This window comes from Sorex araneus, chromosome 2 (genome assembly GCF_027595985.1).
Source record: "Sorex araneus isolate mSorAra2 chromosome 2, mSorAra2.pri, whole genome shotgun sequence".
Lineage (NCBI taxonomy): Eukaryota > Metazoa > Chordata > Mammalia > Eulipotyphla > Soricidae > Sorex > Sorex araneus.
The window spans coordinates 224,103,012-224,123,189 of record NC_073303.1 but is presented as its reverse complement, the minus strand read 5'-3'; the positions used below and the strand labels follow the sequence as shown (position 1 = coordinate 224,123,189).

Below are 20,178 nucleotides of genomic sequence, written 5' to 3'. Positions count from 1 at the left end.
GGTGGTTAATTCTAGGGAGGAAAAGAATTCCAGAGATAAGACTAGATCTACTTGGTGGGGGTGGGGGTTGGGTGAGGGGTGGTGGTGGAGGAGCCACACTTGTTGTCAGTGTAGGGGTTATTCCTGGATCCGTGCTCAGGAATAACTCTGAGCAGTGCTCGGGGGATCATATTCGGTGCAATGGATCTTACTGGAGTTAGCCATATGCCAAGCAAGCACTCTACCTCCTGTTCTATCTCTGTGAATGAAATATACATATATATAATTATTTATTATTGTTGTTGTTGTTTTTGGATTTGAGGCCACACCCGCAGTGCTCAGGGGTTACTCCTGGCTTGATGTTCAGGGATCACTCCTGGTAGTGCTTGGGGGGTCATGGGGGTCCTGAGGATGGAATCGAACACGGATGTGACGATGCAAGGCAAGCTCCCTACCTGATGTGCTACTATCTTCCTGGCACTTTTCTGTGGCTCTTGATCTAATACTTGAAAGGTGAGTTCCTGAGCTGTGGGGGAAGCGGAGTGCAGACACACCTGTGTATGCGTCAGTGGGATTTCACAGCAAAACCAGTTGGCCAATTTTGTGAACAATGAACCGAGTGGGCTGCCAGGAGCCTTCCTTCCATCACTAGGTGAAAGGGTAGGGCCTGGAAGATTTGATTAGATTTGTACTAGATAAAGAGATCAATGTTCAGTAAGATAAGACTCTCCTGGTGCAAGTACTGAGTCTATTGTGAAGAGCATCTAATCTTGTGGAATAAGATTACTGGGATTTTTTTGTTTTTGTTTTTGGAACACACCTAGTTGGTGCTCAGGGGTTCTGCCTCCTGGCTCTGCACTCTGGAATCAGTCCTTGGGGGGGACTAGACGAAATGCTGGGGATCAAATCCAGGTGGGCTGCACTCAAGGCAAGAAGCCCTACCTGCACAAAGGGTGGGAAGGTGGGTGGCTCAGCAGACTATGCGCACGTCACATGTGTGAGGCCTTGGGTTCGATTCCTGGCAAGGCAACAACACAACCGCCACCGAAACGAACCAACAACAAAAACTGGGCAGAAGGTCCTCAAAAAAAGAAAATGCTTAGGGCTTTGATTTGACTCTTCTTTACTGAATGTGAAACAGGCTATTCTAATTAGCTATGAAGCCAGGAGTTCCTTGAGGCAGGGCCTGGTCTGGTTCATTTCATCTTCCCCAGGGTCCAGTGCCCTATCTTGCACAGAGCAAGTTCAAGGCTGAGTCAAAGAACATGTGACTGGAGATTGGCTTTGGTCTCAGAGGGGGTGGGGAGAGCCGAGTATGGTGGGGGATAAATAATCCCACAGGTTGGAAGGCAGGAAGTTGTCCAGCCTACTCCCTCCCTTCTCAGCCTTGGTCAGAAGCCTGCCCCCGGGGACATTGCTCAACCCTCCCCAGTCCTTTCCTTCTCTGGCTGTGTGCACACAGCGTGATCGGCGCAGCCTGGCTGACACAGAGGTGGCTTGGGGGAGGGGAGACTGACTCTCCCAAGTTTGGCTACCACCGTCCAGAAATCGGATCCAAAAGGTGCTTTAAGAGAAGCCTCCAACTTCTCCTTGCCGCCTTCAGACTGCCAATCCCTAAGATGCACGGCAAGAGGTGGCATGTCTCTCTGGCACTGCGCCAGGGGCTGATGTGGCAAGGGGCGAAGGAGAGACAGCTGAGAAGGCGTGCGCTCCAGAAGGAAGGAAAGGAGGTCACGGGCCTGGGAGAGAGTGGGCTGGGGAAGGAAAAAGCAGCCAGGGGATTTTTTTTTTTTTTGGTTCTGGAGCCACACCCTGCTGTGCTCAGCCCATACTCCTGGCTCTCAGGGCTCACCCCAGGCAGGGCTTGGGGGACCATATTGTGCTGAGGATTGGACCCAGGTTGGACATGTACAAGGCAAATAACCTACCTGCTGTACTATCTCTCCAACAGCCAGTGGACTTTTAACACTTTTTTTTACATTTTAATTATTATTATACAGTGCTACTAGACAAATCCTGGACTCTTAATTATTATTGTTATTTAATTTAATTATAAATTAAATTAATAATTATTTTTATTGTTTTTTTTTATTTTTTGCTTTATGGGTCACATCCGGTGATGCACAGGGGTTAGTTACTCCTGGCTCTGCACTCAGGAATCACCCCTGGCGGTGCTCAGGGGACCATATGGGATGCTGGGAATCAACCCAGGTCGGCCACGTGCAAGGCAAACGCCCTACCCACTGTACTATTGCTCCAGCCTCTTGTTTTTTTTTTTTTAAAGGAAAAAAAAACAAATTAGCAGGGCTGAAAAGAAAGTGGGTAAAGCGATTGCAGCTTAATCCTGATTTCATTTCTGGCACGTAGATAGTTCCCTAAGCCTCGCCAGGAGAGATCCCTGGGCACTGCAGGGTGTGACTCAAAAACCAAAACAGGGTCCAGGGTGGTAGAACAGTGGGTAAGGTGCTTGCCTATCATGCGGCTGACCCCGGTTGGATTCCTGATACCCACATAGTCCCCTGAGCACCACCAGGAGTGATTGCTTAGTGCAGAACCAGAAGTAACCCCTGAGTCCCACAGCCATGTGACCCAAAAACAAACAAACAAAAAATCAAGACAAAAACGGGGGTTGGGGGTGCGGGGCTGGGGCAATAGCACAGTGGGTAGGGCATTTGCCTTGCACGTGGCTGACCCAAGTTCGATTCCCAGCATCCCAGATGGTCCCCTGAGCACCGTCAGGAGTAATTCCTGAGTGCAAAGCCAGGAGTAACCCCTGAGCATCGCCGGGTGTGACCCAAAAAGAAAAAAAGAAAAAAGAAATCGGAGCTCTAAATACAAAAAAAAAAAAAAAAAGAAGACAAAAACAGGGGTCAGAAAGATAGTTCAGTAGTTCGGGGCTTATGTCTGGCTCTGTGCTCAGGGATCACTCCCCACGGGGCTCCGGGTACCATAAGTGGCGCCAGGGACTGAACCAGGTCCTGCCCACTGTACTATCTCTTCGGTCCTGTTTTGGTTTTTGTTTCTCTAGGCCCCAGGTGGAGGAGCTCAGGTGCTGCTCTAGTCTCTGTGCTCAGAATGGTTCCTGGTGGTGATTAGAGAGGATCGTATGTGGAATCAAACCCAGGTTAACCATGTTCGTTTTTCCCCTGGAGAGTGGTCATATGTGGCATGCTCAGGGACCACTCCTGGCTCTGTGCTCTGGGGATTGTTCCCAGCCATGCTGGGGTTAGAACCCAGTCCTGCACGCAAAGCATTTACTCAACCCATTAAGCTATCTCTTTGGTCCTCCTTAAAGTATTCCAAGATTTTGGCCAGGGGCTGAAGAGATAGTACAGTGGGATTGATACTTGCCTTGCATGCAATAAACCTGGATTTAATCCCCGGCACCCCCTAAGGTCCGCTGAGCCTGCCAGTAATAACTCCTGAGCACAGAGCCAGGAGAACACACTGAGCACTGTGCCAGGTGGGGCTCAAAAACCCAAAGAGGGGCTGGAGCGACAGCGCAGCAGGTAGGGCGTTTGCCTTGCGCACGGCTGACCCAGGTGTGATTCCCAGCATCCCATAGGGTCCCCCTAGCACTGCCAGGAGTGATTCCTGAGTGCAGAGCCAGGAGTAACCCTTGAGCATCACCGGGTGTGACCCCAAAAAAAAGCAAAAAAAAAAAAAAAACCCAAAGTAAAAAAATATGATTTACAGTTACTGTTCCATTAACCCCATATATATCTCAATGTGCACCGACAATAATGACATGTTCCTGGGGCTCTAGAGATACAGCACAGCTGGAAGGTCACTTGCCATGCATGTAGCTGCCCTGGATTTGATCTCCAGCACTACATATGGTTTCCTGAGCAGTTCTAGGAGTGATACCTGAGCCAGCAGTAAGCTCTCAGAATCACTGCATGTGGTTAAAAAAAAAAAAACTAAAAACCAAAATATCCACATTATCAGGTCAGGCTCAAAGGGAAACTCAGGTTTAATTCCTGGCCACAGGGTCACCTGAGCGCTGCCAGGGAGGACCCCACGAACACAGATCCTGAGTAGTTTTTTTTCTTTTCTTTTTTTTGCCGGTTTTTGTTTTTACTGGAAGCTCAGGTGGCACATGACAGTTCATAAAATGGCTTCAGAGGGAAGAGGAGAAGGGAAACACAAAATAAACTGGGGTGGAAAAAGAAAACCACCAGGAGGAGGTAGGAGTTGGCTGTTTCCTTCTCGGGCTCTTTTAGGGGCGGAAGCTGCCGCCTTGGGACAAGGATGGATTCCTTCTTTCAACCCTTGGTAAGGGAGACAGATGTAGGGAAAAGGCAAAAGGTGGTTATTGCTTTTTTTTTTTTTCTTTTTGGGTCACACCCAGCGATGCTCAGGGGTCACTCCTGGCTCTGCACTCAGGAATTACCCCTGGCCGTGCTCAGAGGACGGTATGGGATGCTGGGAATCAAACCCGGGTCGGCCCACGTGCAAGGCAAACGCCCGACCCGCTGTGCTATCACTCCAGCCCCAAGGTGGTTATTGCTTTGGCCCTCCTGAATCTCAAGGAAAAGGGGTAAAGCTGGGGTTTTCATTTTTAACTTAGATTTCTATTTGTTTCATGCCGAATTTATTCCCAGGCCATAAGTTTACACCCAGACAGCACTGGGTGTAGCCCAAATGGCCAGGCCCGCCCCCCACTCCCCTAACAAGAATAACAACAGAACATGTTTTTGTGGTTAGGAATATGGCTCCGTGATAGAGCACTTGCATGGGTGAGGCCCTGGGTTTGATCCCCAGTCTTAAACACACCAACTCCAAATGGAAACCCGTGTTCTTGAAGGATCATAATAGTATTATCTTGTTCCACAAACCAACCATCATTTCTTTTCTTTTCTTTTGCTTTTCGGGTCACACCCATCGATGCACAGGGCTTACTCCTGGCTCTACACTCAGGAATTACTCCTGGCGGTGCTGGGGGACCCTATGGGATGCTGGGAATCGAACCCCGGTCGGCCGTGTGCAAGGCAAATGCCCTACCCGCTGTGCTATCACTCCAGCCCCCACCAACCATCATTTCTTTGTAGGGGCAGATTCAGCAATGCTAGGGGCCCTGTGTTGCTGAGTGTACTTGCCAGAAAGCAGGCACACTAACTCGCCCTGGCCTAGCGGGTGTTTCTGTTGGGGACAGGGTACTGTACCTGCAGAAGCTTGGGGTCTCCTCGCAACTCTGTGCTTGGGGGTTGCTCTCTGCAGACCATACAAGGCCAGGCGCAAAAGAAAGGTCAGTCACATGCAAGGCAATCACCTTAACCTTTGTACTATTTCTCTAGTCTCCAGGGGGTGATTTTAGATACTGTGTAACATTTAAAATGCAAAGCATACATATTATCATGTAATATTCTATCAAGCTGTCTACAAGTCGTTTATTTCTTTTTCCATATTTGGACCATGTCACCATTTTTAGTATTTATTTCTGTATACACTTATTTTCCCACCTCCACCTTATGTGGACTCTGGTGGATTAAACCTAGTTTCATCTCAGGTCTCATTTTTCTGTTTCTGTCTTGGGTCACACATCGTAATGTTCAGGGTTTACTATTGGCGGGCTTGGGGGACTATGTGGGGTGCTATCCCTGGTACCTCAAATAGTCCGGGTGGGTTGTGTGCAAGGCTAGTTTCCTACCCACTAAACCGTTGCTCTGCCCCCACATTTTTTTTTCTTGGGGGAATTACCCAGGTGATGCTGGCTATGGCGCTCTCCTGGGGTGAGGCTGGGTGACAGCAAGGGGTGTTGCTCCTGGCGGAACAATGAGTTAGCACTTAAACTTGGGGCTCCCATGCGGTATCGTGCACCCCAACCCTTAGGGAAAATGTTCAAGCCCTCAGTCTGGTCTTCAACTCCAGACGTAGGACAGCAGGTAGGGGGGCCCTTCACTGGAGGAAGCCCACCCAGGTTAGAGCTCTGGCATCGCATATGGTCCCACAAGCTCTGCCAGGAGTGATTCTGCGCACAGAGCCCCGCGCACAGAGCCAGGTGTAAGCCCGGAGCACCACTGGGTCTGAGTCCCAGAAGCCAAAACCAAAATGTGAGGGGAAGGAAGAGAGGAGTAAGTGTTCATGAGCGAACACAGCTTTTCCAGAGTGGAAAAAGCAAGCAAGCAAGCAAGCAAGCAAGCAAATACGCCTGTTCAGGGGAGAATACGGGCTTGGGACGGCAAGCCTGGCTTTCACTCCCTTTATTTTGTTTTACCGGTTTGGGGGTCACTCCGGTCCGTGCTCCTGGCTCTGTGCTCTGGGACCATCACTCCTGGCCTGCTCGGGGGTAGACCATACGGGGACCAGACCCAACATTTTAGCACCTATGACATCTAACATGCAGAGAACACAGCAATGCCCGTGTTCCCAGGGCTGCGGGGGCGGCCGCCGAGCGGGGCGCCCTTCTCAGACCCCGAGTTGGTTTCCCCGTGATCCTGCAGGCGCCGACCAGCGTTAAGGACTGGCTCGGGGAGTGACGAAAGTCACTTCTTCCTGGAGGCCGGCCAAGGGACCTTTGTCCAGTCGCCTCCGACCACCTGCGGCGCGGGGGGGAAGGGGCTGAGCCGGCCGGCACGGAGGCAAAACCCAGCGCCGGCGCAACGCTTATCTGCTCCCATCTCGACCCCCCGCCCGTGTCCTCAGGGCCCCCGGGACCGAACACGCCCTCCCCGGGGCCAGGCCGCAGCCTCCCGCGGCCGAGCACGGGCGCCCGCGCGGGGCGGAGGCGGCGGCCCGGCCCGGCCAGGCGCGGCCGGAAAGCGGGGGCGGGAGCCCGGGCGGCCCGCTCGGCCCCGGGGCCCGCAGCCCCACCCCATTCCTCCGGGCGCCTCGCGGCCCGGGCGGGCTTGTTTAGGAGCCCGCTCCCTCCTCCCCCGGCCCGGCCCTCCGCCCGCCCCCGGGGTGGCCCGGGGGACAGTTCCGGGGAGGGGGCCCCCGCTGCCGCCCGCCCCCTCCTCGCGCGTCCTCGCGCGTCCTCCCGCCGTGCCGCCCGCCGGGATCCCGCGCCCTGGCCGGGACACTCGGCGCTGGCCCCTGGGGAGAGGACGGAGGCAGGGACGCGGCTTGGGGCTTTTGAGTTCAAAGAGGAACTTCTTTTTGTTTTTCTTTTGCTTTTTCGGTCACAATGCACAGGGCTTACTCCTGTTTACTTACTCTGCACTCAGGAATTACTCCTGGCGGTGCTGGGGGGACCCTATGGGATGCTGGGAATCGAACCCGGGTCGGCCGCGTGCAAGGCAAACGCCCTACGCTGTGCTATCGCTCCAGTCCTTCTTTTTTTTTTGAATCAAATGCTGAGCTGCCAAATAGGACCCCGGGCACCCGGGGCGCAGCGCCGAGGCCGGGCTGGGGGTGGGGGCAGGCCGGCTGGGAAGGGCAGTGGGAGTGAAGGACCCGCTTCCTCCGAGGAAAGGGCATTTGGGATTCCCGAGGAGCCTGACGGGGTGGCTATTTGAGGCCAGGGAAATGTTTATCTTTCAAGCCTGAGCCCCAGGGGTCTGGCTTAATTGTTGAGCAGAGTTCTCTCTTCTCACTTAGGGGTCTCAGCTCTTCTCTGAGCTTCAGGGAGCCCCGCCTTGCCCTTTCCGAGCTCGGTGGCGGGCCGAGGGCTGGTGGCGTTTTGATACCCAAGCCTCAAGCAACCTCTGGTTTGCATCGTGTCAAGGGCCTTGGAATTCCCGGGTCTTCTTGCAGCTCTGCAGGAGAGAGCCTCGGAGGAGGTTGGGCCAGAGTTCAGCTCCAACAAGAACTGAATTGTGTTGACTGAGCTTTCCAACTCTAAGACAAAATCTCTCATTTTCTTCTCCAGCCTTTCTTTCTCCTCCAGGGCTTTCAAGACCACCAGAGCCATCAGCTGGTTGCCTGGATTGAAGAAAAGGCTTTTTAGTACCAAGTTCAGTCTAGGTAGAAATGAGCCACAGTCCTCCCCAGAAAGGAAATAAAAACATCAAAGGTACGGAATGAGTTATTTTAAAGAAATAAAATCTTTATCTCTAGCCAGTCTGCGATTTCTCAACAGGTTCTGGAAGAAATCCCAATTGGTACAGATTTCTTAGTTTTGTTTCTTTATTATTATTTGCTTTTTGGGTCACACCCAACTGTGCTCAGGGGTACTCCTGCACTCAGGAATTACTCCAGGCGGTCCTTGGGGGACCATATGGGATGCCGGGGATTGAACTCGGGTCAGCTGCATGCAGGGCAAATGCCCTGCCCACTGAACTATCTTTTGTTTCTTTCCTCAGCAGTGCTCAGGGCCTCTTTCCTCTGATTCCACGGACCATGTGGTGCCAGGGATCCAACCTGAGGCTTCTGCATGCACAGTAGTCTTTTGCGCCTTCTCCCTAGCCTCTATAGTTCTTCTGTTTTGCTTCACACGTGGAGATGCTCAGGGCTTACCCCTGGCTCTGCACTCAGGAATTACTCCTGGTGGTGCTCAGGGACTTGATGCAGTGATGGAGAATGAACCTGGATCAGCTGCGTGTAAGACAGGTGCCTTACCTTGCCGTTCTGTGTCTCTGGCCTCCTGCCTTTTTTCTTTACCGTACTCCTTTATCACAGGCAGGACAAGTAAAAATCATTTTACTCAGCCAGTGAACCCAGTGCCTCATACATACAAGGCAAGAGAGCTCAAGTCTCAGCAGCTTATAGTTGGAGGCTTATTGAGATGTGCCCTAATGGTGTAAATCATGTATATTTTATTTTCGTTTACTTACTGTTTTAGTCCAGGAGGGAGAGGAAGAAGTTTGGTTCACATCTGGCGACGTTGGGGCTACCCCAGTTCTGAGCTCAGGAATTGATGGTGGCACTCAGGGGACCATAATACAGCGCTGAAGACCAGGCCTGAGCACAAAGCATGTGCTCAGCACTTTGAGCTGGCTATCTCTCCAGCTTTCATGTGTTTTTTAATTTGAAAAGTGTTTCCAGTTACTAAATTGCAAAGTGGGAAATTGATGTAAACTGAATAGTGACTTTATTTTATTTTTTATTTTTTTTGCTTTTTGGGTCACACCTGGCGATGCACAGGGGTTGCTCCAGCCCAATGAATAGTGACTTTAAAGAAAGAGCAGGGGCCACAGTGATAGTTCAGCGGGCAGGGCACTCGCCTTGCACGCAGCCAACTGGGTTTGATCCTTGGCCTGACAGATGGTTCCCGAGACCCTCCAGAAGTGAGCCGTGAGCACAGAGCCAGTAGTAAGCCTTGAGCGCAGCCGAGTGTGGCCCAAACCTCCCCCCACCAAAAAAAAAAAAAATCAGGAAAAATGGGAGCCAGAGAGATAGTACAAAGGTTAAGATTCATTTGCCTGAGTTTGATCCCTAACACCATTTCCCACACACCACCGGGTATAGTTCTGGAGGTCCCTGGCACTACAGGACCTCCTGAGCATTATGTAGATTCTGGCTCATATTGAACTGTTGGTCAAAAATAGCCAGGAGAGGGGCTGGAGTGATAGCACAGCAGGTAGGGCATTTGCCTTGCACGCGGCCGACCGGGGTTGGTTCGATTCCCAGCATCCCATATGGTACCCTGAGCACCGCCAGGGGTGATTCCTGAGTGCAGAGCCAGGAGTGACCCCTGTGCATCGCCGGGTGTGACCCAAAAAGAAAAAACAAATGGCCAGGAGAGCCAGAGTGATAACATACAACATGGGTAAGGTGCTTGCCTTGCACATGGCCAGCTGACCCATGTTCCATCTCCAAGACCACATATGGTTCCCCATGACTGCCAGAAGTGATTTCTGAGTGCAAGCCCCTTCCCCCCCCAAAAAAAAGAAATTGCCAGGAAGGGCCCCAAGGTTTCCTGAACACTGTTTGGGAGACCCCCAAATGAAGAAGAATTAATTAAGCTGGTATAAGGTTGAGTGTCAGTCCTTAAAACTATTATCTGTTTGTTATTTTTTCTCCCGCTTTTTGGGTCACACCCAGCAATGCACAGGGGTCACTCCTGGCTCATGCATTCAGGAATCACCCCTGGCGGTGCTCAGGGGACCATATGGGATGCTGGGATTTGAACCTGGGTCAGTCTCGTGCAAGGCAAACGCCCTACCCACTGTGCTATCACTCCAGCCCCTTAAAACTAATATCTGGTGGCCAGAGTAATAGTACAGCTGGCACCCCAAAGCCAAGAGTAAGCCCTGAGCACTGCTGGGTGTCAGCCCCCTCCCAAACTAAACAGCTAGTATCTGGAGAACTATCCATTATTTTTAGTACTAGTCTTCCACTTCCAGCTTTGGTTACAGCTCTATACCAGGCCATAGGATACAATGAGAAAATGTATAGGGTCCCCAAGATTGCTTAGTCTAAATTAGATACTTCTAATTGAGGCCAAAAGAAAAAAAAAAAAACAACATAGTAGGCCGAGTACTGAACATCTGAATGAAATAGGAAAGACTTCATGGCTTTTTGGTTTTATTTCTTTGGGTCACACCCGGCAGTGCACAGGGGTTAGTCCTGGTTCATGCACTCAGGAATTACTCCTGGTGGTGCTCAGAGGATCATGTGGGATGCTGGGAATCAAACCCGGGTCGGCCGCATGCCAGGCAAATGCCCTACCCACTGTGCTATCACTCCAGCCCCAGACTTCCTGGTTCTTATCAAGGATAAAAGTAAGAGATTGGGGCCCGGGTGATGACTTAACATATGCTTTACAAGCATAAGACCATGAATTTGATCCCTGGTGCCACCCTCCTAGGTCTAACATGATCCTGCAGCTCTGCTGTCTGGGCTCCAAGGCACAGGAGTGTACATGCTCTCCGGGGCATAGTAAGCTGTGTGCGGCTCTTCATTTAAGCATTGTGGCCAACGAGTGCAACACTGGCACCCATGTGGGTGAGCACCACAACTTAATGAGTGAGACTTTTACTCATTGCAACAACACTAACAAGACCAGGGCTCTTTCAGAGCCTTTCTGGCACTGCAAAAACAACAGGGCTGCCAGAGAGATAGTATAGTAGGTGGTAAGGTGCTTGTTTACCTTGCACACAGCTGACCTGGGTGGGTTTGATCTCCAGTGTGTCATATGGTCCCAAACACTTCCTAGAGTAATCCCGAGTGCAGAGCCAGGAGAAACCCCTTAGTATTGCTGGGTGTGGTCCCCAAACAAACAAATGAAAAACCAAACTCCACAATGACAGAGGCTGGAGAGATAGTATAGAGGGTAAGGCTCCAATATAAGTTTTGGATATATAAAAATATAAAATAAGGCATTTGTCTTGATGTAGGCAGGTAGATAGGGAAAGGCCCTTGGCAGTGAAACTTAGATTAACAAAGTCTCCAGGAAGGAGAATCCTGAGACTGACCCACCCTGTGGATACAGAAAACAGACCTGATAAGACCTTCAGCAGACCCTTGAGGAGATTGGGCCCCTCCCCACGAAGTTCCTCAATTCCTTCAACCTCTCCCTTAATCTGATTAAAATGTGATCCAGCCTAAAGAAGACCATCACCACTCCCAACCTCCCTGGTAACCTCCTTAGCAACGGACTTTTACCTGGGAAGAAGCCCCAGGGGTGCAGGTTGAAGAGACCCTATAAAAAACATCTTGAACAAAGGAAGTGCTCGGATATGCTGCCTGAGCCCATGTGCTGCTTGTGCCCACGTGGCCGAGCACATGTGGTGCCCAAGCACATGTGTTGCCCGCATCTCCCCCCTTGAAATGTGTACTTTCATGCTTTCGTGTCCAGTGCTAGGATGTGTGTAGAGCTTCCTCCACCCTTGGAGAAGCCCGAGTTCTCTCTTGAGCGCGTTACTCCTACTGTTTTTCTTTTCCACTTATCCCTTCCTCCTTCCCTCAGAAACCTCTAAATAAAATCTGTTACTTCACTGCTTGTCTACTCCTGAAATTCTTTTCCGCGAGCGAAGACAAGAACCCAGTAACTCTGGGTCCCGGGTGGTAGAGGCGGCTGGGGAGAAAGTGATGTCTTTGTCTTCCCTGCTTCATGGAAGTCACCCGGGGGGCCCACCGACATCAGTCTGACCCGGGTTTGATCCCCGGCACCCCCTATGGTCCTTCGAATTTGTCAAAAGTGCTCCCTGAGTGCAGAGCCAGGAGTAAGCCCTTAGGACAGGTGGGTGTGGACACAAAAGAAACAAAAATCAAAAGACTAAGAAAATGGTAGTTCTGAGGCTGGAGAAACAGCGCAAGAGTTAAGATACTTGCTTTGAGGACTTGAGAGAGAGTGCAGAACGTAGGGTACTTGCTTTCATATGACCAACATGGATTCAATCTCTGGCACCCCATGTGGTCCCTGAGCCCCACTAGGAGTGATCCCTGAGCTCAGAGCCAGGAGTAATCCCTGAGCACTGTCAGGTGTGCCAACCCCAGAAAAGGAAAAAACAAGAGAAATATACTTGTATGTAAGTGACCCTGATTCAATCCTGAGCACTATTGTGGCCTCTGAACACCACCAGATGTAGACCCCTAACTCTCCATAGTTATTTTATATTTTTATTTATTTTTTGCTTTTTGGGTCACACCTGGCAATGTACAGGCTACTTCTGGCTCATGCACTCAGGAATTCCTCCTGGCAGTGCTCAGGGGACCATATGGGATGCTGGGAATCGAATCTGGGTCGGCCGCATGCAAGGCAAACGCCCTACCCGCTGTACTATTGCTCCAACCCCTCAATAGTAAATTTTAAAAGATTGGCAGTTCAGAAGGAGAAAAAGCTGGACCTGATTTTAGGGTTTTTTTGTTTGTTTGTTTTGCTCTTTGGGTCACACCCGGTGATGCACAGGGGTCACTCCTGGCTCTGCACTCAGGAACTACCCCTGGTGGTACTCAGGGGACCATCTGGGATGCTGGGAATCGAACCCAGGTCGGCCATGTGCAAGGCAAACGCCCTACCTGCTGTACTCTCACTCCAGCCCCTCTCATCTTAGTTTTTAATTTTTTTTTTTTTTTGCTTTTTGGGTCACACCCGGCGACGTACTGGGGTCACTCCTGGCTCTGCACTCAGGAATTATCCCTGGCGGTGCTCAGGGGACCATATGGGATGCTGGGAATCGAACTCGGGTTGGCCACGTGAAAGGCAAACGCCCTACCCGCCGTGCTATCACTCCAGCCCCAAATTTTTTTAGTTTAGTTTGTTCTGCTTTGGGATCATACCCACCGGGGCTCAGGGCTTATTTCTGACTCTGTGCTCAGGGATCACTCCTGACAGGGCTCAGGAGACCTTATGGGAAGCCAGGGATTGAATCCAGGTCCGCTGCATGTGAGGCAAGAGAGACCTCGCTGGTTTTGGCGTTTGGAATCCCAAGAAAGCATGCTTCTGGGCACTCACAGGAACTTCAACAAAACAGCAGGAAGGGTAAGCAATTGCAGTCTCCAGTAATGCAAAATGGGCTTGAATATATGCAGAAAAGGCTCTGAAGGGCATTCTGGGACATCCCTAATCAGTAGACGTAAGGCTTTTTATATTACAGCCAAGAATTATTTTTCCTTAGTGCTCAGGTTTGAACCCAGGGTCTCATACATGCAAGGCAAATACTCTACCACGAACTACATCCCAGTCCCATAATCTGTGCTTTTGCTTTGTTTTGTTTTGCGGTCGGACTCAGCAGTCCTCCGGCTACTACGGGCACTGTGCTTGGGGACCATTGGTACTAGAGATTGAATTTCTGAGCCCTCTGCATGCAGAGCCACGTACTCCATCCTTAGAGCTCTCTGGGCCCCATTTTTGTTATTCCAAGTGATTCTTAAGTAAAATAAACCTCAACTCATTGATATTGCTTTTTAAACTGTCATCAGGAGTTACATGATTTCACAAATGATTGTCTAGACATAGGTGAGAGAGGAATTTTAAGTTTATTTTTAAGTTTATTAAGTTTATTTAAAAATTTTTATTATTTTTAGGCATTTTGGGTCACACCTGGCAATGCTAAGGGGTTACTCCTCGCTCTGCGCTCAGAAATTACTCAGCAATACTCTTGGTATTGCTCAGGGGACCATATGGGATGCTGGGGATCGAACCCTGGTTGGCCAGGTGCAAGGCAAATGCCCTACCTGCTGTACTATCTCTCCAGCCTCTAAGTCTATTCTTTTATTCATTTTTTTGCCTTTAAAGAAAATGTGTTCAGGTTTCGACAGATGGATTGGACAATAATGGATCATAGACTATCAATAAGCAAGCGTATGCGAGGACATCCCTTGATGGTACATGATAAATTCAGTCCTATCTGGGATGAACAAAGGAAGCACTCAAATTGAGAAAAAGATGATGGGTCTTGGATTTCTGAATTAACACTGAACTCTTCTCTAGTATCTAGCATCAAGCTTAGCCCTGCTTCCCATTTAAGACCATGAAAGGAAAATAAACTTTGGCAGTTTAAACTTAATGAAAGTATTTGAGTCTCTGTCTTCTCATCTGTAAAAGGGTACACTGATTACTGAAATTTGTTGAAGGGTTTAAGTGAGGCTGTAGTCCTCAGAAAGCTTGTGAGATTGAGCCACGATGTTACCCCGCCCCCGTGACTCCCCGCAGCCAGTTTAGGTGTGGTCTTTCACCGACTAAACAGCTGTTAGACTCTCTAGAGCTTGGTTAGGGAGATGAGTAATGCAGTTTCTTCCCTCCAGGAAGTTTCTTGCCTTCTGGAAGTTTCTCCTACCTAGTTTCTTCTCTTAATGTTTCTTAAACTGGTTTAGGGACTAAATCTATTTTAAAATACACATTCTTGGGCTGGAGAGAGGACTTTATAGGCTATTTAAGACACATACATGCTTTGCACACCGGAGTCCTGGGTTTGATCCCTAGAACCGCGCGGTCTTCCCAAAGTGGCCCCCTCCAAAAAGCAATTCACATTCTCAAGAACCTCGGCTCCCATCTCAGATAGGGCCGAGAACTCTTTTTATTTAAAAATGACCTTAGAGTCATCGAGAAGCCACCCAGGCTATCTCCACCAAAAAAGTGGGGAAAAGGAGAGAGGAAGAATGGAAGGTCAGAAATTCAGGTACTGGGACCGAAAGACCATACAGCTGGTAAAGCGCTAGCCTTGCACGCAGCAGACCTGGTTTCAATCATCTGCACCCCCATACATAGTCCCAGCCTCGCCAACAGTGCCCCTGAGCACAGAGGCTGAATCTCTAAGCACAGCTGGGTGTGGCGCCAAAACCCAAAAAAAAAAAAAAAAATTAAGGTGCCTCCGGAAAACTTTTGCAGTTGCAAAAGCCAGGTACTCTATCCTATTTTATGCTTACATGGTAGTGCCAATTAAGGTTAGGGGTGTGGGCGGGAAGGAAGTGACTGAAAGGACCTTGACCTTGATTGGAGGTTCTCTCCAACACGCTTGAGGCTCAAGGACAAACTTTTAAAAAAGTTAACGCGACCTAAACGGCCGGCCTCTTTGGAGAAAATTTAATGAGAAGGGCTTTAGCAAAGAGTCTCGCAAAGATCCTGCAAACTGGTCAGCTAAGTATTAACTGGCTGTTCGCGCGCTGTTGCCAGATCTCGGCGCGCCTGCCCCCACCGGCTTTACACCCACATCCAAAGGCATCTGCCAGCCCGTCCGCCCACCGGAGGAGGGGTGAGCCTTAAAAGTCACTTTTAAAGGCAACTAGTTAAGTAAAGACTCGCGCGCGAATGGAGAGAAGTAATTGAGCGCCCAGTGTCTCGCTCTTGACACTTGTGGAACTGCAAGGCTCCGCCTAAGCATACCACCTAATCACTGTAAAGACGTCCCCCGAGGAGGGCCAATATGGCGACGGACTCCTCTTGGCACAGCCCTGTTCCCTCCCCCATGATCCGCGACTCTGGTAACGCCCATTGGCCAATCTGGAGGCGGCGCCTTCGCAGCCTCATTGGACTTGAGTGACTGAAGGAGACGCCAATTCTCCTTTACTGCTCCAAGGTTCCCGCCCCCCGTGCTCACTCGGCGTTTAATTGGCTTTTAGTTCACGTCTCTTTTCAGCGTTAATCCAATCATAACTTTCTTGGCTGCTTGCCCGATTCCTGATTGGTCTTAATCCATCTCAGTCCTGCCTACTTTTTAAAGTCTCCTCCCACTGGGACTTTGCCCAGGCATGTCCAGAGTCCTGATTGGTCGACGTTCTGTCATTTCTACCAAATATCTTCCTATCCCAACTTCTCAGGGAGCCCGCCTGCCAGTTAACTGGTTTCTCTTTAAGCCTATCACCCCAATCTCCCGCCCATCCTCACTTCCTGCGTCTTTCATTGGTTTTTGAAAATTGAGAGGGCGTTCTCCTTGGGCGGACACCCGGCACGCAACTTTGTCTTACGCGCCTTAGAGAGCAAACGAGTCTCGTTATTGGGTAGACTCTCCGCCTTTCTTCTGGAAGTCCCTCCTTCCGCCCTCCCTCATTGGGCGGGGCAACAGCGAAGGGGCGGGGCCTAGACCGGGCTTGTGGCGCGCTGCTCCCTCCTCCTTACCCCCCCCCCGTCCGGTCCGGGTTCGCTTGCCTCGTCAGCGTCCGCGTTTTTCCCGGCCCCCCCCAACCCCCCCGGACAGGACCCCCTTGAGCTCGTCCCTCAGCTGCCACCATGAGCGGTAAGGATGAGTCCACTCCGCGCTTGGGGGTGGGAGGGAAGTGAGGGGGCGCGCGCGAGGGCCGACCGGGCGGTCCCCGCCGTGAGGGGGAGCGGGCGGGAGGCGGCGGCGGCGGCCTTGGTCCCGCCCGGGGCGGAGGGAAGGGAGGGAGAAGGGGCAGTGGCGGGGCCTCCGCGGAGGAGGGGGATGGGCCGCCCGCCCCGGGGGAGGGGGCAGCGCGGCCTCGCCCGCCCCTTACCCGCCCCGGTCACGGGGGACGGGCCTTAACCCCCACTCCTCGACCGCCCGCCTGCGGCTCCTCCTGCGGGGGGCTGGAGCCGCGGGGGCGGCCCGAGGAGTGCAGGCCCCGCCCGGGCCAACCGCCTCCCGGATCCGCCCTCTGGTCGCCGCCTGCCCCAGGGCCCTCCCCCCACCGCCTTATCTTCCCCTCCCCCCTCCCGGCCCGCCCTTTCCACGCCCCTCACCCCGAAACCGCGCTTTCCCTCCGGGGCCCGCCCTCCGTCCGCCCCGAAACCTCCCGGCTTCGCACCCCGGGACCCCTTTGGCCCCTTCGCAAGATTTCACAGATGTTTCCCCGCGCACACTTTTCATTTCTCCTTTTGCCCGTTCCCCTCTTCGCCTCGTGTTGCTCTCTACACTTGAGTCTTTTCCTCCGGCTCTCGTGACCCTAAATTTAGCAAGTTTTCCATCCACTCACTTTTTTTTTTAAATTTTGTCTTGAACATCTTGCCCGCCTCATCCCCCCACCCCCCCCCCCACACACACACCGTATTTTTTTTCTTTTGAAGCTTTTTAGGCATGTCCGTCGCCCCTCGAGTTTCCTATACAAAAATGCACTTTTTCATTGTTTTCAGAGTGCAACTTCACGCGGGCAGGGTTGGGGCCCAGTCTGAGTAGCCCCACGGCGCCTGATTGACGCTCTGTCTCTGGTGCCCGGCCCGTTTCCTCGGCTCTGGCACCTTTCACCTCTGTTCATCACTCATTTCGTCACAGCTTCCTTTACCCTACCTCACTTTACCTCTGTCCGTCCCCTAACTGGAAGTTGTTTATCTTTTGATCGTTGCAGACCAAGATCACTCCATGGATGAAATGGCAGCTGTCGTGAAGATTGAAAAGGGAGTCGGTGGCAATAACGGGGGCAATGGGAATGGTGGTGGTGCCTTTTCTCAGGCCCGGAGCAGCAGCACTGGCAGCAGCAGTGGAGGCGGAGGACAGGTAAGCGTTGCTCAGGACACAGTGGGGGAAGATGCTGAGAGGATGTGAATACTCCTAGGTGATGATCTTTTCCGTAGAAAAATAAATTAGAAAGGGCCCAACCATTTTATACAACCATTTTATAGATAAGGAAATAAGCATAGAGGCAGGTGACTTGGAGGACCCCCCCCCAAAAAAATGAGAATTTCAGCAAAATAGGTCAACTCTTGTTTGCATGTTTTTGCTCTTAGCACTGTTTTGCTGTTTATTTGTTATATACTGCCCCCTGGGCTGGCTGCTGGGCGTCACTAACTTTTTTCCTCGCCCTTATTTTCTGGCCAGGAATCCCAGCCATCCCCTTTGGCTCTGCTGGCAGCAACTTGCAGCAGAATTGAGTCACCCAATGAAAACAGCAACAACTCCCAGGGCCCAAGCCAGTCAGGGGATACAGGTGAGCTTGACCTCACGTCCACACAACTCTCACAGGGTGCCAATGGCTGGCAGATCATCTCTTCCTCCTCTGGGGCTACCCCTACCTCAAAGGAACAGAGTGGCAACAGTACCAATGGCAGCAATGGCAGTGAGTCTTCCAAGAATCGCTCCGTCTCCGGTGGGCAGTACGTTGTGTCTGCCACTTCCAACTTACAGAACCAGCAAGTCCTGACAGGACTACCTGGCGTGATGCCTAATATTCAGTATCAAGTAATTCCCCAGTTCCAGACCGTGGACGGGCAGCAGCTGCAATTCGCTGCCACTGGCGCCCAAGTTCAGCAGGATGGTTCTGGTCAGATTCAGATCATACCTGGCGCGAATCAGCAGATCATCACAAACCGAGGGAGCGGAGGCAACATCATTGCTGCTATGCCGAACTTACTCCAGCAGGCCGTCCCCCTTCAAGGCCTGGCTAACAACGTGCTCTCAGGACAGACTCAGTACGTGACCAATGTCCCCGTCGCCCTGAATGGGAATATCACCTTGCTACCTGTTAACAGCGTTTCTGCAGCTACTTTGACTCCTAGCTCTCAGGCGGTCACGATCAGCAGCTCTGGGTCCCAGGAGAGTGGTTCACAGCCAGTCACCTCAGGGACTTCCGTCAGTTCCACCAGTTTGGTCTCATCACAAACCAGTTCCAGCTCCTTTTTCACCAATGCCAATAGCTACTCAACAACGACCACCACCAGCAACATGGGAATTATGAACTTTACCACCAGCGGATCAGCAGGGACCAACTCTCAAGGCCAGAACCCCCAGAGGGTCAGCGGGCTGCAGGGATCGGATGCGCTGAACATCCAGCAGAACCAGACATCTGGAGGCTCGCTGCAAGCAAACCAACAGAAAGAGGGAGAGCAAAACCAGCAGACACAGCAGCAGCAGCAGCAAATTCTCATCCAGCCCCAGCTAGTTCAGGGGGGCCAGGCCCTCCAGGCCCTGCAGGCGGCACCATTGTCAGGGCAGACCTTTACAACTCAAGCTATCTCCCAGGAAACCCTCCAGAACCTCCAGCTTCAGGCTGTTCCAAACTCTGGCCCCATTATCATCCGGACACCGACGGTGGGGCCTAATGGACAGGTCAGTTGGCAGACTCTCCAGTTGCAGAATCTCCAAGTTCAGAACCCACAGGCCCAGACAATCACCTTGGCCCCCATGCAGGGTGTTTCCTTGGGACAGACCAGTAGCAGCAATACCACCCTCACACCCATTGCCTCAGCTGCCTCCATCCCCGCTGGCACCGTCACTGTGAATGCTGCGCAACTCTCCTCCATGCCTGGCCTCCAGACCATCAACCTCAGCGCGTTGGGTGCTTCAGGGATCCAGGTCCACCAGCTTCCAGGCCTGCCATTGGCTATAACGAATACCCCAGGTAAGGCTTCCAGCCCTCTGCCTTTCTTCTCAGAGCTGACTAGTATTGCAGCTGAAACTGTTTAAAAGAAAAGAGAAGAGACTGTGGAGGTAGGGGAGAGGGAGGAGTAGCTTGTCTTAAGGGCCAGTGGGCTAGTCTTGTAGACAAATTAATTAGAGGAACAGCAACAATTCTATTTTAAGTCATTTGGAACAGACTTCATGGAAACTTTTTCAGTTAATCTGAGAAAGGAGTTTTTCTGATTAGTGTCTCTGGGGTCTTTATACTTCACTGCCTCTGTGTAGAACAAATGTCAGCACATTTACTCTGTACAGGGCTGGAGAGTAAATATTTTAGGCCTTCTAGACTACTTACAGGCTCAGTCTTTCTTTTTCTTCTTTTCTGTATTTTTTCATTTTGGGTCACACCAGGCGATGTTCAGGGGTTACTCCTGGCTCTGCACTCGGGAATTACTCCTGGCGGTGCTCAGGGGATGCTGGCGGTGTCAAACCCGGCTCGACCACATGCAAGGCAAATGTGCTACCCACTGTACTATCGCTCCAGTCCTTTTTTTTCCTTCTTGACTTTTAAGAAGTAAAACCAAGCCAGAGAGGTGGCTCAGTGATCTGAGTGTATGCTTTTCACACTTTGCCTTTGGGAGACCTG

The 20,178-nt window shown here is 51.4% G+C and overlaps 1 protein-coding gene across 2 annotated transcripts in view; it reads left to right on the top strand.

Annotated features, from left to right (window-relative positions):
- Nucleotides 1-16,376: 16,376 nt before the first annotated feature.
- SP1 (Sp1 transcription factor) overlaps nt 16,377-20,178 on the top strand; it is a 35,670-nt gene continuing 31,868 nt past the window's right edge. Inside the window, exons 1-3 of one of the 2 annotated variants that reach the window (XM_004601526.2) lie at nt 16,377-16,478; nt 17,545-17,693; nt 18,159-19,533. In XM_004601526.2, coding sequence (XP_004601583.1) covers nt 16,472-16,478; nt 17,545-17,693; nt 18,159-19,533 — 1,531 coding nt within the window. In that variant the 5' untranslated portion in view covers nt 16,377-16,471. Of the gene's footprint in view, nt 16,479-17,544; nt 17,694-18,014; nt 19,534-20,178 lie in introns of both variants that reach the window. The other variant, XM_004601525.3, reaches the window with a different exon arrangement.